Genomic DNA, 21,478 nt, shown 5'->3' on the forward strand with positions numbered 1-21,478 from the left:
CAGTTTCACCAGTAGATCTAAACTGACTAAAGAATCAGCCAACATGAAAAAAATGTCAGTTGAGTTCCTCCAGTATGAGGAACAGAAGAAAACAGAATGAAGAAAACTAAACAGAGCCTCAAAGATCTACAGGACAATATCAAGTAAACCAATATACACAAAACGAGAAGCCCAGAGATAGAGAAAGAGAGAGCAGAAAGACCATTTGAAGAAATAATGGCCAAAACCATATAAAATTTGATGAAAACCATTAAATGAAACATGTAAGGATTTCAATGAACTCCATGTAAGATAAATTCAAAGAGATCTACTCTCAGACATATTTGTCAAATGGCCAAAAACCAAAGGAAAGAGAGTCTTCAAAGCAGAAAAAGAAAAGTGACTCATTATATATATGGGATCTTCAATAATGTGAACAGCTGACTTACCAAAAACCTTGAAGGCCAGAATGCAGTATGAAGACGTATTTAAAGTACTGAAAGAAATAGACTGTCAACCAAGAATTCTATATCCAACAAAATTATCCTTCAGAAATGAGGAATAAATTAGGACATTCCCAAATAAACAAAAAATGATAGACTTCATCACCAGCAGACCTTTTCTAGAAGAAATACTAAAGGGAGCCCTTGAAACTGAAATAAAAGGAAACTAGACAGTAAACTGGATCACAGAAAGAAATAAAGAGGTAAAGGTAAATATATGAGTAACTATAAATGATAATATAAAAGTAGTTTTATTTTCATTTTCCTTGACTATCTGATTTTTTTTAAATGCATACTTATTTCACTTAGCATAATGCCCTCCAAGTCCATCCATGGTGCTGCAAATGGCAAAATTTCTTTTCTTTTTATGGCTGAGTAGTATTCCATTGTATATATATATACCACATCTTTATCCATTCATCTGTTGATGAACATTTAGGGTGCTTTCATATCTTGGCAATTGTAAATAATGCTGCTACAAACATTTGGGTGCATGTATCTTTTCAAATTACTGTTTTTATTTTTTTCACATGTATACCCAGGAGTAGAACTGCTGGGTCATATGGCAGTTCTGTTTTTAGTTTTTTGAGAAACCTCCATACTGTTTTCCACAGTGGCTGCAGCAACACGGATGCACTTCAAGAGCATTACGCTAATTTAAATAAGTCAGATGGAGAAAGACAAATACTGTATGATATCATTCATATGTGGAATCTGAAAAAAAAAATGCAACGAATTAGTGAATATAACAAAAAAGAAGCAGACTCACAGATATAGAGACAAACTAGTGTTTATCAGGGGGGAGGGGGGAGGGGCAATATAGGAGTAGGGGATTAAAAAGTACAAACTATTAGGTATAAAATAAGCTACAAGGATATACTGTACAGTATGGAGAATATAGCCAATATTTTATAATAACTATAAATGGTGTATACCTTTAAAAATTGTGAATCATTATATTATATGCCTGTAACTTATACAATATCGTACAACTAAACTTCAGTAAAAGGAAAAAAAACCTTAAAACTACACAGAAAAAAAGTATAAGAAAGTAGTATAAAACTGTGTTGATGGGATTATATTGTGCAAAGATGTAATTTGCATGACAATAATAGTACAAAGAAAGGGGATGCTATATTGGAGCAAAGTTTTTGCATACTGTTGAAATGAACTTGGTATTACTCTCAATTACATTTTAAAAAGTAAGATGTTACTAGTATTTTCCAGGGAAATCACTAAGAAAATACCTCAGAATTTTATTAGGAAAGAAACAAAAAGGGAAGTTAAGTGTTAAGCAAAAAGACAGATGTAAATCTTTCCTTAACTTCATTAGTAATTAATCAGTAAATATAAAATAATTCAGTACAGTGATGAAAAGGCTGAGATAAGTAAAATAAACTTTAAAAAATAATCCAAATTCATGTCATCTACAGGAGACACGTTTAGATTCAAAAACACAACTCAGTTGAAAATAAAAGGGTGGAGAAAGGATATAAATGCAAATAAAAACTAAAAGAGAGCTGTGGTGGCTATGATAAATTTAGAAAAAATAAATATTAAGAAAAAAATTGCTACTATAGATAAAGAAGGACATTATATGTACTGGTAAGAGGACAAACCATCAAGAAGATATAACAATTTTAAGCATATATGCACTTAACAGAGCCACAAAGTACATGATGAAAACCTGGTAGAACTGAAAGGACAAATAAATAACTAAATAATAACACTATAAAGCTTCAATACTCCACTCCCAATTGTGGGTAAGTCAAGTAGGTAGAAGATCACTAAAGAAATAAAAGACTTAAACAACATTATAAATGAACTGGACCTAACACACATCTATGGAACATTCCACCCAACAAGAGCAAAATACATACACTTCTCAAGTGCATGTGGAACATTCTCCTGGGTAGACCATACTTTAGAGTGTAAGGTAAGCCTCAATATATTAAAAATGACTGAAACCATACAAAGTATGTTCTACAACAACAATGGAACAAAAATAGAAATCAATAATAAAGTGAAATTTGGGAAATTCTCAAATACATGAAAATTAAACAACACACTCCCCAAAAACTAATTATTAAGAAATGGCAGGAGGAGCTTCAAGATGGCGGAAGAGTAAAACACGGAGATCAACTTCCTCCCCACAGATACCTCAGAAATACATCTACCTGTGGAACTGCTCCTATAGAACACCTACTGAATGCTGGCAGAAGACCTCAGACCTCCCAAAAGGCAAGAAATGCCCCCACGTACCTCGGTAGGTCAAAAGAAAAAAGAAAAAACAGAGACAAAAGAATACGGACGGGACCTGCACCAGTGGGAGGGAGCTGGGAAGGAGGAAAGGTTTCTACACACTAGGAAGCCCCTTCGTGGGTGGACACTGTGGGTGGCGGAGGGGGGAAGCTTCGGAACCGCGGAGGAGAGCACAGCAACAGGGTTGCGGAGGGCAAAGCGAGGAGATTCCCACAGAGATCGGTGACGACTGGCACTCACCAGCCTGAGAGGCTTGTCTGCTCACGCACCGGGGCGGGCGGGAGCTGGGAGGTGAGGCTCGGGCTTTGGTCAGATCGCAGGGAAAGTACTGGGATTGGCTGCGTGAACACAGCCTGAAGGGGCTAGTGCACCACAGCTAGCCAGGAGGGAGTCGGGGAAAATGTCTGGAGCTGATGAAGAGGCAAGAGACTTTTTCTTCCCTCTTTCTTTCCTGGTGCGCGAGGAAGGGGATTAAGACCACTGCTTAAAGGAGCTCCAGAGACAGGCACGAGCTGCGGCTATCAGCGTGGACCCCAGAGACAGGCAAGAGACGCTAAGACTGCTGCTGGAGCCACCAAGAAGCCTGTGAGCAAACACAGGTCACTCTCCACACCTCCCGTCCCGGGAGCCTGTGCACCCTGCCACTGCCAGGGTCCCGTGATCCAGGGACAACTTCCCCAGGAGAACGCACTGCGCGCCTCAGGCTGGTGCAACATCATGCTGCCCTCTGCCACTGCAGATTCGCCCCACATCTGTAGCCCTACCTCCCGCAGGCCTGAGTGAGCCAAAGCCCCCGAATCAGCTGCTCCTTTAACCCTATCCTGTCTGAGTGAAGAACAGACGCCCTCAGGCAACCTACACGCAGAGACGGGTCCAAATCCAAAGCTGAACCCCCTGTGCTGTGCAAACAAAGAAGAGAAAGGGAAATCTCTCCCAGCAGCCTCAGGAGCAGCAGATTAAAACTCCACAGTCAACTTGATGTACCCTGCATCTGTGGATTACGTGAATAGACAATGAATCATTCCAAATTGAGAAGGTGCAATTTGGGAGCAAAGGTATATTATTTTTTCCCCTTTTTCTCTTTTTGTGAGTGTGTATCTGTATTCTTCTGTGTGATTTTGTCTGTATAGCTTTGCTTTCAACATTTGTCCTAGAGTTTTGTCCATCCATTTTTGTTTCTTTTTTACTTTAAAAAATTGTTTTCTTAATAATTATTTTTTATTTTAAAAACTTTATTTTATTTTACTTTATTTTATTTTATTTTATCCTCTTTCTTTCATTCTTTCTATTTTTTTTCCCTTTTATTCTGAGCTGTGTGGATGAAAGGCTCTTGGTGCTCCAGCCAGGAGTCACTGCTGTGCCTCTGAGATGGGAGAGCCAACTTCAGGACACTGGTCCACAAGAGACCTCCCAGCTCCACGTAATATCAAATGGCAAAAATCTCCCAGAGATCTCCATCTTAATGTCAAGACCCAGCTACACGCAACGACCAGCAAGCTACAGTGCTGGACACCCTATGCCAAACAACTAGCAACACAGGAACACAGCCCCATCCATTAGCACAGAGGCTGCCTAAAATAATAATAAGGCCACAGACACCCTAAAACACACCACCAGAAGTGGACCTGCCCACCAGAAAGACAAGACACAGCCTCATCCACCAGAACACAGGCATTAATCCCCTTCACCAGGAAACCTACACAACCCAGTGACCCAACCTTAGCCACTAGGGACAGACACCAAAAACAACGGGAACTATGAACCTGCAGCCTGTGAAAAGGAGACACCAAACACAGTAAGTAAAGCAAAATGAGAGACAGAAAAACACACAGCAGATGAAGGAGCAAGGTAAAAACCCACCAGACCTAATAAATGAAGAGGAAATAGGCAGTCTACCTGAAAAAGAATTCAGAATAATGATAGCAAAGATGATCCAAAATCTTGGAAATAGAGAAAATACAAAAACATTTAACAAGGACCTAGAAGAACTAAAGAGCAAACAAACAATGATGAATAACACAAAAAATGAAATTAAACGTTCTCTAGAAGGGATAAATAGCAGAATAACTGAGGCAGAAGAACGGATAAGTGACCTGGAAGATAAAATAGTGAAAATAACTATTGCAGAGCAGAATAAACAAAAAAGAATGAAAAGAACTGAGGACAGTCTGAGAGACCTCTGGGACAACACTAAACACACCAACATTCGAATTAAAGGGGTCCCAGAAGAAGAAGAGAAAAAGAAAGAGACTGAGAAAATATTTGAAGAGATTATAGTTGAAAACATCCCTAATATGGGAAAGGAAGTAGTTAATCAAGTCCAGGAAGCACAGAGAATCCCATATAGGATAAATCCAAGGAGAAACATGCCAAGACACATAGTAATCAAACTATCAAAAATTAAATACAAAGAAAACATATTAAAAGCAGCAAGGGAAAAACAACAAATAACACACAAGGGAATCCCCATAAGGTTAACAGCTGATCTTTCAGCAGAAACTCTGCAAGCCAGAAGGGACTGGCAGGACATATTTAAAGTGATGAAGGAGAAAAACCTGCAACCAAGATTACTCTACCCAGCAAGGATCTCATTCAGATTAGATGGAGAAATTAAAACCTTTACAGACAAGCAAAAGCTGAGAGAGTTCAGCACCACCAAACCAGCTTTACAAAACAAATGCTCAAGGAACTTCTCTAGGCAGGGAACACAAGAGAAGGAAAAGACTTACAATAACAAACCCAAAACAATTAAGAAAATGGGAATAGGAACATACATATCAATAATTACTTTAAATGTAAATGGATTAAATGATCCCACCAAAAGACACAAGCTTGCTGAATGGATACAAAAACAAGACCCATATATATGCTGTCTACAAGACACCCACTTCAGACCCAGGGACACAAACTGACTAAAAGTGACCAGAAGGAAAAAGATATTCCATGCAAATGGAAATCAAAAGAAAGCTGGAGTAGCAATTCTCATATCAGACAAAATAGACTTTAAAAGAAACACTATTACAAGAGACATGGACACTACATAATGATCAAGGGATCAATCGAAAAAGAAGATATAACAATTGTAAATATTTATGCACCCAACATAGGAGCACCTCAGTACATAAGGCAAACACTAACAGCCATAAAAGGGGAAAGCGACAGTAACACAATCATAGTAGTGGACTTTAACACTCTACTTTCACCAATGGACAGATCATCCAAAATGAAAATAAATAAGGAAACACAAGCTTTAAATGATACATTAAACAAGATGGACTTAATTGATATTTATAGGACATTCCATCCAAAAACAACAGAATACACATTCTTCTCAAGTGCTCATGGAAGATTCTCCAGGATAGATCATATCTTGGGTCACAAATCAAGCCTTGGTAAATTTAACAAAACTGATATCAAATCAAGTATCTTCTCCGACCACAACGCTATGAGAGTAGATATCAATTATAGGAAGAGATCTGTAAAAAATAAAAACACATGGAGGCTAAACAATACACTACTTAATAGCGAAGTGATCACTGAAGAAATCAAAGAGGAAATAAAAAAATACCTAGAAACAAGTGACAATGGAGACATGATGACCCAAAACCTATGGGATGCAGCAAAAGCAATTCTAAGAGGGAAGTTTATAGCAATACAATCCTACATTAAGAAACAGGAAACATCTCAAATGAACAACCTAACCTTGCACCTAAAGCCATTAGAGAAAGAAGAAAAAAAAAAAAAAACCAAAGTTAGCAGAAGGAAAGAAATCATAAAGATCAGATCAGAAATAAATGAAAAAGAAATGAAGGAAACGATAGCAAAGATCAATAAAACTAAAAGGTGGTTCTTTGAGAAGATAAACAAAATTGATAAACCATTAGCCAGACTCATCAAGAAAAAAAGGGAGAAGACTCAAATCAATAGAATTAGAAATGAAAAAGTAACAACCAACACTGCAGAAATTAAAAGGATCATGAGAGATTACTACAAACCACTCTATGCCAATAAAATGGACAACCTGGAAAAATGGACAAATTCTTCAAAATGCACAACGTGGGGAGAATGAACCAGGAAGACATAGAAAATATGAACAGACCAATCACAAGCACTGAAACTGAAACTGATTAAAAATCTTCCAACAAACAAAAGCCCAGGACCAGATGGCTTCACAGGAGAATTCTATCAAACATTTAGAGAAGAGCTAACACCTATCCTTCTCAAACTCTTCCAAAATATAGCAGAGGGAGGAATACTCCCAAACTCATTCTACGAGGCCACCATCACCCTGCTACCAAAAGCAAAGATGTCACAAAGAAAGAAAACTGCAGGCCAATATCACTGATGAACATAGATGCAGAAATCCTCAACAAAATACTAGCAAACAGAATCCAACAGCACATTAAAAGGATCATACACCATGATCAAGTGGGGTTTATTCCAGGAATGCAAGGATTCTGCAATATATGCAAATCAATCAGTGTGACACACCATATTAACAAACTGAAGGAGAAAAACCCAATGATCATCTCAATCGATGCAGAGAAAGCTTTTGACAAAATTCAACACCCATTTATGAAAAGAACCCAGCAGAAAGTAGGCACAGAGGGAACTCTCCTCAACATAATAAAGGCCATATATGACAAACGCACAACCAACATCGTCCTCAATGGTGAAAAACTGAAACCATTTCCACTAAGATCAGGAACAAGACAAGGTTGCCCACTTTCACCATTGTTATTCAACACAGTCTTGGAAGTTTTCACCACAGCGATCAGAGAAGAAAAAGAAATAAAAGGAATCCAAACTGGAAAAGAAGAAGTAAAGCTGTCACTGTTTGCAGATGACATGATACTATACATAGAGAATCCTAAAGATGCTACCAGAAAACTACTACAGCTAATCAATGAATTTGGAAAAGTAGCAGGATACAAAATTAATGCACAGAATTCTCTGGCATTCCTATACACTAATGATGAAAAATCTGAAAGTGAAATCAAGAAAACACTCCCATTTACCACTGCAACAAAAAGAATAAAATATCTAGGAATAAACCTACGTAAGAAGACAAAAGACCTGTATGCAGAAAATTATAAGACACTGATGAAAGAAATTAAAGATGATACAAATAGATGGAGAGATACACCATGTTTTTAGATTGGAAGAATCAACATTGTGAAAATGACTCTACTATCCAAAGCAATCTACAGATTCAATGCAATCCCTATCAAACTACCACTGGCATTTTTCACAGAACTAGAACAAAAAAATTCACAATTTGTATGGAAACACAAAAGTCCCCGAATAGCCACAGCAATCTTCAGAACGAAAAAGGGAGCTTCAGGAATCAGGCTCCTGGACTTCAGAGTATACTACAAAGCTACAGTAATCAAGACAGTATGGTACTGGCACAAAAACATAAATACAGATCAATGGAACAGGTTAGAAAGCCCAGAGATAAACCCATGCACATATGGTCACCTTATCTTTTATGAAGGAGGCAAGAATATACAGTGGAGAAAAGACAGCCTCTTCAATAACTTGCTGGGAAAACTGGACAGCAAATGTAAAAGAATGAAATTAGAACACTCCCTAACACCATACACAAAAATAAACTCAAAATGGATTGAAGATCTAAATGTAAGGTAAGACACTATCAAACTCTTAGAGGAAAACATAGGCAGAACACTCTATGGCATAAATCACAACAAGATCCTTTTTGACCTGCCTCCTAGAGAAATGGAAATAAAAACAAAAATAAACAAATGGGACCTAATGAAACTTCAAAGCTTTTGCACAGCAAAGGAAACCATAAACAAGACCAAAAGACAACCCTCAGAATGGGAGAAAATATTTGCAAATGAAGCAACTGAGAAAGGGTTAATCTCCAAAACTTACAATCAGCTCATGCTGGTCAATATCAAAAAACAAACAACCCAATCCAAAAATGGGCAGAAGAGCTAAACAGACATTTCTCCAAAGAAGATATACAGATTGCCAACAAACACATTAAAGAATGCTCAACATCACTAATCATTAGAGAAATGCAAATCAAAACTACAATGAGATATCATCTCACACCAGTCAGAATGGCCATTATCAAAAAATCTAGAAACAATAAATGCTGGAGAGGGTGTGGAGAAAAGGGAACCCTCTTGCACTGTTGGTGGGAATGTAAATTGATACAGCCACTATGGAGAACGGTATGGAGGTTCCTCAAAAAACTACAAATAGAACTACCATACGACCCAGCAATCCCACTACTGGGCATATACCCTGAGAAAACCATAATTCAAAAAGAGTCATGTACCACAGTGTTCATTACAGCTCTATTTACAATAAACAGGACATGGAATCAACCTAAGTATCCATTGATAGATGAATGGATAAAGAAGATGTGACACATACATACAATGGAATATTACTCAGCCAGAAAAAGAAACTAAATTGAGTTATTTGTAGAGTGGTGGATGGACCTAGAGTCTGTCATACAGAGTGAAGTAAGTCAGAAAGAGAAAAACAAATACCGTACGCTAACATATATATATGGAATCTAAGAAAAAAAAAAAGTTCATGAAGAACCTGGGGCAAAACGGGAATAAAGACACCGACCTACTAGAGAATGGACTTTAGGATATGGGGTGGGGGAAGGGTAAGCTGTGACAAAGTGAGAGAGTGGCATGGACATATATACACTACCAAATGTAAAACAGATAGCTAGTGGGAAGCAGCCACAGAGCACAGGGAGATCAGCTCGGTTCTTTGTGACCACCTAGAGGGATGGGATAGGGAGGGTGGGAGGGAGGGAGATGCAACAGGGAAGAGATATGGGAACATATGTGTATGCATAACTGATTCACTTTGTTATAAAGCAGAAACTAACACACCATTGTAAAGGAATTATACTCCAATAAAGGTGTTAAAAAATCCAATAAAAATCAAAACAGAATACACTGCAAAGACAGATGATCACAAAGAACAGCATAAGTATACATTACTCAACCATGAACATTTTTCTAGAATTATAAACTTTTTGATCTGATTCAGATTTGTACCTTAGATATCTATACTGGTTATAAAGTGGAAACTATGAAAAATTCATGTACGCAAAGTAGATGAATGGTCATTGGGAAGCATGGCATAAAATCTAAGCCAGAAAATTATACACACCACGTTGATCCTTTTCAGCCACCATCTCAATTAGTGATTTAATTCCAATAATTTTGTGTCCATTTTTCTGATGACAGGTATTTAGGGAGCTTAACAAACAGAAATTTGTTTGACTCTCAAACAGATTTGTTTGACTCTGAAATTTGACTCTCAAAAGTCTGAATCCAGAGAGTGTTCGGACTCCCATAGAATACATCATGATGAAACAAGGTAGTCAGCCATTTTTACCAATTAAAAAATAGCTTACAATTATCATTAATATTATAAAGACATTTATGATATATTAAATGCAAAAATATAAGAGCATAAGGCAAAAGCAGATTATAATGTGCACATGTTATTCCTCAAATATTATAGTACAGTATATTATAGTATATAATATACTATGTGTATTGTATATTATAGTATAATCAAGCCTTTGCTGATGCAGCTTCCATCTACTTGTGGACTTAAAGAAAGCCTATCTAGAATTATTGGATAACTGCTGGAAAGCCTACATCTTCAATGAGAAAAGTCACAACAATCTGAAGGATGAAGCTTTTGTAGTGGATATTTGAGTGAGGTCCAGCAATTCAAATGATACCTATTGCTTGGCATATCACCCACTGGACCAATGTAACCAGGCCCAATACCTTTGTTAAAACTGGTGAGAATGAAGCAATCTCTTTTTCAACAGATCTACACATGAGAGAATGGAAGCCTATTTTAAATGACCACATGACTCTGATAATGATTTAGCAGATTTGAAAAATAAGAAAGAAAGCAGGTAATCTTTAAAGCACCTGGTTCCAGCCATGCCTAAAGACAGGAGATCTATTCCTAGGTTTTTGCATTAGATGAGTCAAATAAATTAACTTTTACATTTAAGATAGTCTGAATTGTGAGAGGATCCCTACATCCTTCAAAACAGTAAGTTTAAGAATCTCTCACTGGTCTTCCCTGGTGGTGCAGTGGTTGAGAGTCTGCCTTCCGATGCAGGGGACGCGGGTTCGTGCCCCGGTCCAGGAAGATCCCACATGCTGTGGAGCGGCTCGGCCCATGAGCCACGGCCGCTGAGCTTGCGCGTCCAGAGCCTGTGCTCCACAATGGGAGAGGCCACAACAGTGAGAGGCCTGCGTACCGCAAAAAAAAAAAAAAAAAAAAAAGAATCTCTTATTAATAAGAACTGCTTAACAATGGAATGGATAAATGTAACAAATTGCTATTGGAAGCAAATGCCATAAAATAAATAAATTTGCTCTTGGGAGCAAATCTCAGATGATTTAAGGACAAACAATGTAAGACAGCAGGAAGAGCTTAGATACAATATATTGTCATGAAAATAGAAGCAAAAGAAAATACAAAAATATTTTTGAAAGGAAAGCAATGGGTGGGAGGAAGAAATAGATCAAAAATGATTATGTTTCCCCCACATTTAGTATTAAACACTTCATCTTTGTAGCTGAAAACAATAGAACTAAAAGGGAAAAATACAAGGAGTAAACACGATAGCTGCCAGATTAGTGAATCTTCCCATCAAAATGATGACAATGTGTGCCATTCTAATATTATGTAAAAAGTATTAAAATATAATCAACCTGTAGGCTAGCTCCAGATGGAGAGAACAGAACTGAATACACTGTACGATGTTTTCTCCCTTGCTCCCAAGCCCCTTGCTCAGTAGTTGTGGGTTCTCAGAATAATACCATTGAGGACACACTGTTGACCAGCAAACGTCAGAGTGAAGAAAACAAACAAAAAAAAGAAATGGCAAAGTAAATTTTTAAATATAATTGTAGATTAAAAGGAAAACAAAACATATCAAAATTTATGGGATGCACCTAAAGCAGTGCTCAGGGTGAAATTTATAGCTATAAATGCCTCCATCTAAAAGATATTTTAAATCAATACCTAACACCTTGCACCATAAGAGACAAGGGGAAAAAAAAATTATAGCCAAACAAAGTAGAATAGAGAAAATAATAAATATTAGAACAGAAATTAAAGTATAGGAAAAAATTAAGGAAATCAAAAGTTGGTCTTTGAAAACATTATCAAATTTTTAAAACCGTTAGCAAGAATGACCAAGGAAAAAAAAAGAGAGAAGATTCAAATTACCAAAGTCATGAATATAAAAAAGGTAAAATAAATACTAACTTTACAGAAATTTAATAGAAGGATTATAAGGAAACACAATGTACAGCTGTATACAAACAAATTAGATAACCTAGAAGAAATGTGCAAATTTCTAGAAAGACACAAATTACTTAAACTGACCCAAGAAGAAATATAAAATCTGAATAGACTTATAGAAAGGGATTGAAGAAGGAATCAAAAGACTTCCCACTTAGAACAGCCAAAACCCAAACAACTTCATTGGTGAAATGTACCAAACATTTCATGAAGAATTAATATCAATCTTCACAAAAACAGAAATGGAGGGAATACTTCACAGGCCATTCTCTAAGACCAGGTTAAGAGAAATAAACAACTCTGTTTACGGTCAACTGAATTTCAACAAGGTACCAAGATAATTTAGTGGGGAAAAGATATTCTTGTTCTTTACATAATGATGCATATAAAATGACACCTTAATTACTGTAAAAGCATGTTATTCTTTGCAGGGAAAAAACTCAATTATATGCCATTTTCTAGAAACTGGAAAAAATAACCTACAGTTCATTTAGAAAAGTAAATGTATAAGAATTGCCAAAAAGTTTTGAAATATATGTTTAGTGAAAGAAAATTTGCCATACCAATTATTAAAAAGCAAGCAATCCAAGAGGAAAAGTCAGATATGTTGCAGTGCCTTTTCTGATCTAGCCTTAGAAGTCACACACCATCACATCCATAATATCCCATGGGTCATATATTAGCTCTACTTGATGTGGGAGGGGACTACATAACAGCATGAATACCAGGAGGTAAGGATCATTGGGTGTCATTTATAATAACAGCTACCACAAAATTTTAGTAAGAAAGTTCTTAAAACTGTTTTAAGAACATATAACAAATAATCTAAACTTTTATATACTTGATAAAATAAAATATGTGAAGGATAAACTGATACAGAAACAACAACAAATACAGAAAAAAGTACCTACCTGGACAGAAATTTATAGAAACATTACACTCTTCAATTGGTCGCAGAGTCCCACTGAGTATGCTAAATTTGAATATGCCATCTTCGAAAAGTTTACCAGTATTATTAGTATCCAAATTCCACTCTAAATCTTTTTTTGAAGTATTATGTAAAATAAGATCCTGTTCACACATAAAAAATAAGAGATTTATAAAGATTATAATATGCAATATAAAATTTAGTTTGTATTGCTGTAGCAACTTGATAGTCCTAGGCACAAAGTCAAGCAATTAAATGTGGTAATCATAGATAAAATGTTTTAAAAGTGATGTTAGGCAAACAAAGGGGTATGCAAATATGTTCACAGCCTGTCAACAACTATGAAAAGTACTCAAAGGAGCTATGCTAGTTAGCAAGGACACAGAGTAACAAGAACCTTCATTCATGATGGTGAGAATGCAAATTGGTACAGTCACTTTGGAAGACAGTTTGACAGCTTCTTATAATGTTAAACATATGTCTACCAAGTGACCCAGTAATCCTACTCTTAGGTATTTTCTCTAAGTAAATTGAAAATTTATGTTCACACAAAAATCTGTATGTGAATGTTTATAATAGCTTTGTTCATAATCACCAACCAATGGAAGTAGAAACAAACAAGATTTCCATCAACAAATGAATGTATGGTACATCCATACAATGGGATAAAATTCAGTGACAAAATAAGTAAAATATTAATTCATGCAAAAACATAAGTGAAGATTAAATATATTTTGTTAAGTGAAAGATGCCAGACCCAAATTTCTACATACTGTATAATTAAATTACCTGTCATTCTGGAAATGCACAATTTTGTGGGTGGAAAAAAAAATCAATTGCTGCCAAGTGTCAGTGGAAAGAGAAGTAGGTGATTGCTAAGGGGTTATACAGAGAATTTTTAGTGTAATGAAACTGTTCTGTATGGCACTGAAGTAGTAAATAAATTATTCTATACATTTTTAAAAACTCATACAACTGTATACTGCAAAGAGTGAACTTAAAGGTATATAAATTAAAAACAATCAACCAAGATGCTGGGGATCCCAGCATGGACTGTAGACTGTGACAAGTTATATCACAAATGTAGGAAATAACCTCACCAAAGGTAGTGTGGGTGGTAAGGAGTGTCCTAACTAATTCTGGAAAACTGTGTTTTGACTGGAAACTATAAAGCTAAAGACAAAAAGATACTCTTTGTAAACACTGTACCCTAGTTGGAAAATATGTTAAGAATTCTAAAAGGGTACAGGTTAAAAATTCTGAAACTTCTTTACTAAGTCCACCAGAGTTAAAAAATAAGTAAATATATTATAAACAAGAGAGTCAGATTTCTCACTGTCAGAGTTAAAAATGACAAGGGAGAAAGACTGAAATGAACCTTGTGGTGCTGGATTACAGTCAGAGTTATCAGTTTGAATTCATGTTTAGATAAACAAACAGGAAAAGACATATAAATAGATGATAGACAGGCAGATAGACAGATAGATAATTACCAATATATGTGTACTCATGGATTAGTACACATACAAATACTTCCTTTCTAGGCCAAAAGGGCCTAGAACACGTGACACCACGGTAGCAGCAAGCACACCTAGTGTACAGATCTTGGTTTCTAAATACCATTCTCCTGTAAAAGATAATGAGGTTTCTTCGAGAAAATGTTGACTCAAGAGCTGGAACAACTAAAATAAAAGTGACCCTGGGAGGGAGACCTTCAAGATGGCAGAGGAATAAGACGGAGAGATCACCATCTTCTCCACAAATACATCAAAAATACATTTACATGCGGAACAACTCCTACAGAACACATACTAAACGTGCGCAGAAGACCCCAGACCTCCCAAAAGGCAAGAAACTCCCCACGTACCTGGGTAGGGCAAAAGAAAAAAGAGAAAACAGAGACAAAACAATAGGGATGGGACCTGTACCAGTGGGAGGGAGCTGTGAAGGAGGAAAAGTTTCCACACGCTAGAAAGCCCCTTCACGGGCGGAGACTGCGGGTGGCAGAGGGGGGATGCTTCAGAGCCACGGAGGAGAGTGCAGCAACAGAGGTGCAGAGGGCAAAGCAGAGAGATTCCCACACAGAGGATTGGTGCCGACCAGCACTCACCAGCCCGAGAGGCTTGTCTGCTCACTCGCCGGGATGGGTGGGGACTGGGAGCTGAGGCTCAGGCTTCGGAGGTCAGATCCCAGGGAAAGGACTGGGGTTGGCTGCGTGAACACTGCCTGAAGGGGGCTAGTGCGCCACGGCTAGCCGGGAGGGAGTCTGGGAAAAAGTCTGGAGCTGCCAAAGAGGCAAGAGACTTCTTCTTCCCTCTTTGTTTCCTGGTGCGCGAGAAAACCATAATTCAAAGAGTCATGTACCACAATGTTCACTGCAGCTCCATTTACAATAGCCAGGACATGGAAGCAATCTAAGTGTCCATTAACAGATGAATGGATAAAGAAGATGTGGCACATATATACAATGGAATATTACTCAGCCATAAAAAGAAATGAAACTGAGTAATTTGTAGTGAGGTGGATGGACCCAGAGTCTGTCACAGAGTGAAGTAAGTGAGAAAGAGAAAAACAAATACTGTCTGCTAACACATATATATGGAATCTAAGGGAAAAAAAAAAACGTTTTTTAGAACCTAGGGGCAGGACAGGAATAAAGATGCAGACATAGAGAATGAACTTGACACGGGGAGGGCGAAGTGTAAGCTGGGCCAAAGTGAGAGAGTGGCATGGACTTATATACACTATCAAATGTAAAATAGATAGCTAGTGGGAGGCAGCCGCATAGCACAGGGAGATCAACTCGGTGCTTTGTGACAACCTAGAGGGGTGGGATAGGGAGGGTGGGAGGGAGACGCAAGACGGAGGGGATATGGGGATATATGTATACGTATAGCTGATTCACTTTGTGATACAGTAGAAACTAACACACCATTGTAAAGCAATTATACTCTAATAAAGATGTTAAAAAAGTGACCCTGGACCATTTTGTAGCAAAGGAAGTAAGAGAATGCTTTAAAATCATAAAGAAGGGAGTATATCAAAGGGCCAATCTAAAAGATGTCCTTATGGCCAAAGCTGGAACAGTTTTAGCAACAAAATAAAAAATGTAACATTGGATTAAAACTAAAAGTATGGAATAAATATATGTGAGGTCACAGCGATATATTAAGTAACTAACTAAATAAATAAATAAATGGAGAGAGGAAATAACCTTTCTTACAGAAAAATTCCAAATAATATATGTAAATATCCCCTCCAGAAGATGGAGCTTGTCCCCTACCCCTTGAGTCTGGGCTGAAATAGATGACTCACTTCCAAAGCATAGAGTGTGGAAAGGGAAAAATAGTTTCTCCAACTTTACAGTGGAGAAACCTGGCATGTATACTGATACCATGTCCTCCCTTCACATGATATGACAAAAAGCACATTTCACCTCTGTGACATTCTTCCCCAAAGTCCATGGAAAATAAGAACTGAGCCTAGTCAAGGTGGAAAATATAAGACAAACTGAAATTAAAGAACATTCTAGAAAAAAAAAAAAAAGCCAGACCAGTATTTTTTTAAATTAACATGGTCATAAAAAATTAGTAAGATTGAGAACCTGTCATACATTAGAGGAGACTAAATGCAATATGGTATCCTGGATTGGACCCTAGTACAGTAAAAGGACCTTAGTAAATACCTGGTGAAATGTGAATAGTCTGTTGTTTAGTTAATAATATTTTACTAATGTTAACTTCTTAGTGTTAAAAAATTGTTCTCTGGTTGTATAAGGTGTTAACATTGGGGAAAGTTGTGTAAAGTGTATGCAGAAAGTCCCTGCACTCTCTTTGTGATGATGTTCCTATAAATCTGGGAGCTATGTACATGACTTGTGTGCAAACTCATCTTTCCAGTGCAACTCGCTATGAAAATAAAAGCTTCAACCAGGTTTTTTTAAACTTTATTCTTCCAAATTGGAAGTGTGTAGAATGATCCATGCAATTGTCACCACAACAAAATAACACACTTTCTTTCTAAAGCATGATTGATTTAAAATATTCAAGATAAAAAAATGAGGCAATTTTACTCCCAGATGTCTCTAAGTACTGAGACACCTATTTAGCTCTAATATTTGTGTACTTTATAACGAAGTTCATTTGCACCTAATAAAGAAAACATCTTTTAATACAGAAGGTGAGCATGGTATCATACCAGTTATATGAATGCCTCATATTTCTCATTCTGAAATTGAGGAAATGGTATAAGATCTCTAACATACTATCCACTTTCTATATCCTAAGAATTGAACTGTTCCAGTCATCTATGGAGAGACATCGTTTAATTAGTTTAGCATGTGTAGTATGGTTATTTTTCTTTATAATTTCATCAAAATGATACATGTGCATAGCTTACACCAATAGTTAAAATACACTTACAAAAAAGTTGGCCTGGGCTTCCCTGGTGGCGCAGTGGTTGAGAGTCCGCCTGCTGATGCAGGGGACACGGGTTCGTGCCCCGGTCCGGGAAGATCCCACATGCCGTGGAGTGGCTGGGCCCGTGAGCCATGGCTGATGAGCCTGCGCGTCCGGAGCCTGTGCTCCGCAGCGGGAGAGGCCACAACAGTGAGAAGCCCGCGTACCACCCCCCCCAAAAAAAAAAAAAAGTTGGCCCACTCAGCTCCTCCTCATCAACAGTCCTGCTTCCCAGAAGCAACCAATTTTAACCAATTCTTATTTCAATTTTCTCTAACAGTTATAGCCTATTCTAAATGTGATACTGATATAGCTTACTTTAGGATTTTTATTGCTGCCATAACAAATTACCACAAAGTTAGTGGTTTAAAACAAAACAAATTTATCTCATTACAGTCTTGTAGATTAGAAGGTCAATGCAGATATCACTGGACTAAAACCAAGGTGTTAGAAAGAACTGTGATACTTTCCGGAGGTTCTAGAGAAGAATCTGTTTCCTCGCCAGTCTCAGTTTCTAGAGTTCAGACAAATTCTTTAGCTGGTGGCCTCCTTGCACTATCTTCAAATCCAGCAACATCACATCTCTCTGACCCCTCTTCTATCATCACATATCCTTCTGACCACTGTCAGGAAAAGTTCTCTGTTCTTAACTCTTCATGTGATTAGACTGGGACCACCTACATAATCTCAGACAATTTCCCATGCTCAGGATCATTATTCTAATTACACTATACATCAGCAAAGTATCTCTTACAATATAAGGGACTGTATTTACGAATGCAGGAAAACTGATATAAAAGACAAAAAAAGGGGCACTACCAATACAAATTTCTACAGTGTATGCCTGAGCTTCTTTATTATGCAAGTCTCTCTTTTTTTTCTTTCCAGATGGATTCATAATTAGAAGAGAGGCAGAAAGATAAGAAATAAAGAGTAGATTATCATAGAAGTGACTGTATTATATATCTGGACTTTTTCAATTTTTATTATTGCCTCTCCCATTTCCTCACCTGTATGGAACATATTTCACGTTAATTTTAATCACAGCTTCCATTTGTATAAAGAAAGAGGGATAACCATTCAATTTAATATATTTTGAATAGTCCTATTAAAATATACATATATAAAATAAGTGGCTTTATACATTTGTATACTTTGATTATTACTTCTGAGAAATACGGTCTATATATACATATATATATATGCAAGTTCTCGACAATGAAAGTATTCTTAAAACACATCCTTCAGAATAATCACCTTAATAAACTGAAAACCATAATCAGAAAAAAAAGTAAATTGCAACAATTCTCTATACACACCTGAGTTTTTGTGACACTTTTATTAGGATCCATAGTATGTAATGGGATTTCAAATATAAAATCAGTGCTGGAAAATGTCACTGGTGCTTGCAACACTGTGAGAGGAAAGCAAATACACTGTTAAAATACTAATAGACATAAGCTCACAGATAATTTTTACTTTACATTTAAATTTTCTACCTATTTTTGTATTTCCAGCCAGAAAATAAAATTATGTTTAAAAACATTTCAGGAATATCTTGGTTTATCACATCTGTAAGTTCCCATTTTGTAATGGTAGTTAATTACAAGTAAAATATAAAATGTACCCTTGAGTCAATAAGAGTATAAAATATACTAAATATTAATCTCAGGAAAAAAATAGACAAAGTTAAAATGATGTCCACGTAAAATTTCACCAATGCAGAAGTACAGAAGTGAAAAGAAATATAGAAGGAAAAATTATTGGAATATAGGGAAAATATATAGATGGCATATCAAAAAACATTCTATACATGAAACAGAAAAGCTCTATGGAGAAAATGGCTATTCATGGAAGGTTAGGAATGGAATCATATGTAAAAATACATTAGAGAAGATATTATCTGCTGGAAACCCCTATATTTTTAATAGATTTTTAGAGCAATTTTAGATTCACAGAACTGAGCAGAGATTTCCCATATAACCCCCTCACCACTGCCACACACACAGCCTCTTCCATTATCAACATCCTCTACCACGGCGGTACATTCGTTACACAGGAACCTGCAATGACACATCATTATAAGCTAATGCCCACTGTTTACATTAGTGATCATTCATGGTGTACATTCTCTAGGTTTGAACAAATGTATAGTGACATCTATCCACCACTATAGTTTCATACAGAGGAGATTGTGTCTTCCAGTACAATGTTGAGAAATAGTGGTGAGAGGGGATATCCTAGCCTGGTTTCTGTTCTTAGTGAGAAAGCTTCAAGTTTCTCACCATTAAGAATGAAGTTAGCTGTGGGGGGTTTTCATAGATATTTTCTGTCAAGTTGAGAAAGTTCCCCTCCATCACTCATTTACTGGATTTTTTAAATGTATATATGGGTAATGGATTTTGTAAAATGTTTTTCTGCATCTACTGATATGATCATGTGATATTTTCTTCTTTAGCCTGTTAATGTGATGGCTTAATTTTTTTTCTTTCTAATAAAAAAAGTTGTATGTTCTTCATAAAGAAAACTGTAAGAACACAAAAAATCACCCCAAATTATCTATACTCTACCCACTCAGAAATCATTACTGTTTATGTTTTGTCTACATACAATTTTTCATATACACATATATATTTCCATAACCCAAAAGTGGGGCCATATAACCACATTTTGTAATCTGCACTTTTTTTAAACAAGATATCATGAATTTTCTTAGAAGTATAGCATTCCTTAATAAACTCATAGTATAATCTAATTACCCAATCCCCTATTGCTGGACATTTAGGTTACTCCCAGTATTGCACCATCATTGGTAATGCTCTAATGAACATCTTTATATATTCCTTTGTTTTCTTAGGATAAATTCCTAAGGAATGTTCTTAACAGAGAAAACTGATATTTGGGGGTTGTATCTATAATATATATTTCACTGGTTTAAGTTATAGTTTGCTTATTTAAAATATACCTTCAATTCCTCTAGTGCTTTTACTTTGCACAGTGCTTTCCGCTTTGCCAAGTATGCAAGGAAGCTACCAATTGTCCTTTTTTTACTGATAAGAAAACTGGTTAATTGAGTTTTGAATGTGAACCAGCCTTGCATACATGAGATACCCCTATACCTCTTTCCCCTTCCCACTGGTAACCACTAGTTTGTTCTCTATATATGTAAGTCTGTTCCTGTTTTGTTATATATTGGGTTGGCCAAAGAGTTCATTTGGGTTTTCCCATAAGATGTTATGGGAAAACCCAAATGAACTCTTTGGCCAACCCAATATATTCATTTATTTTTCATATTCCACATACAAGTGAAAACAGAGTATTTGTCTTTATCTGCAAGGACCTTTTTAATAACAAAATAATCCTAATTCCTCCCTACCTTCCTTAACGTACTTATAGCATAATTGTTTGATTACTGTCATTGTTTCATTATTGTCATTAATTTCACTTACATATAAGTATACATAAACATATATATAAATAAATACCGTTGTGTTATTATGTTGAATAAACTTAAATGTCAGATCAAGAATATGAAAAATAAAAAATCTTATTTTACCTTTATTTATTTTGTCTCCAGTGCTCTTTTCTTTATATAGACCTAAGTTTCTCACCTATAACATTTTTCTTCTCGCTAAAGGACTTCTTTTACTATTTCTTTCAAGGCAGGTCTATTGGCAACAAATCCCCTCAATTTTTGTTTTTCTGAAAAAGTCTTTATTTCTCCTTCACTTTTGAAGGATAATTTCTCAAGGTACAGGATTCTAGATTGGTGTTTTTTTGTCTCTCAACACTTTATATATTTCCCTCCATTCTTTTCTTGCTTGCATAGCTTGTGAGAAGAAGTCACATATAATTCTTATCTTTGCTCCTCAATATAGTATGGTGTTTTTTCCTCTGAATTACTTCAGGATTTTTTAAAATTAATTTTTATTAGAGTATAGTTGCTTTACAATGTTGTGTTAGTTTCTGCTGTACAGCTAAGTGAATCAGTTATACATATACATATG

At 36.3% G+C, this 21,478-nt stretch overlaps 1 protein-coding gene across 1 annotated transcript in view; it reads right to left on the bottom strand.

The window, feature by feature from the left end:
* Positions 1-21,478, bottom strand: part of CFAP47 (cilia and flagella associated protein 47) — a 471,409-nt gene that overhangs the window by 340,463 nt on the left and 109,468 nt on the right. The window contains 2 exon segments of the mRNA XM_070044670.1: positions 12,998-13,157; positions 18,791-18,885. Of these exon segments, the coding sequence (XP_069900771.1) occupies positions 12,998-13,157; positions 18,791-18,885 (255 nt within the window).

The sequence above is a fragment of the Globicephala melas genome, chromosome X, assembly GCF_963455315.2.
Source record: "Globicephala melas chromosome X, mGloMel1.2, whole genome shotgun sequence".
In the NCBI taxonomy this organism is placed as follows: Eukaryota; Metazoa; Chordata; class Mammalia; order Artiodactyla; family Delphinidae; genus Globicephala; species Globicephala melas.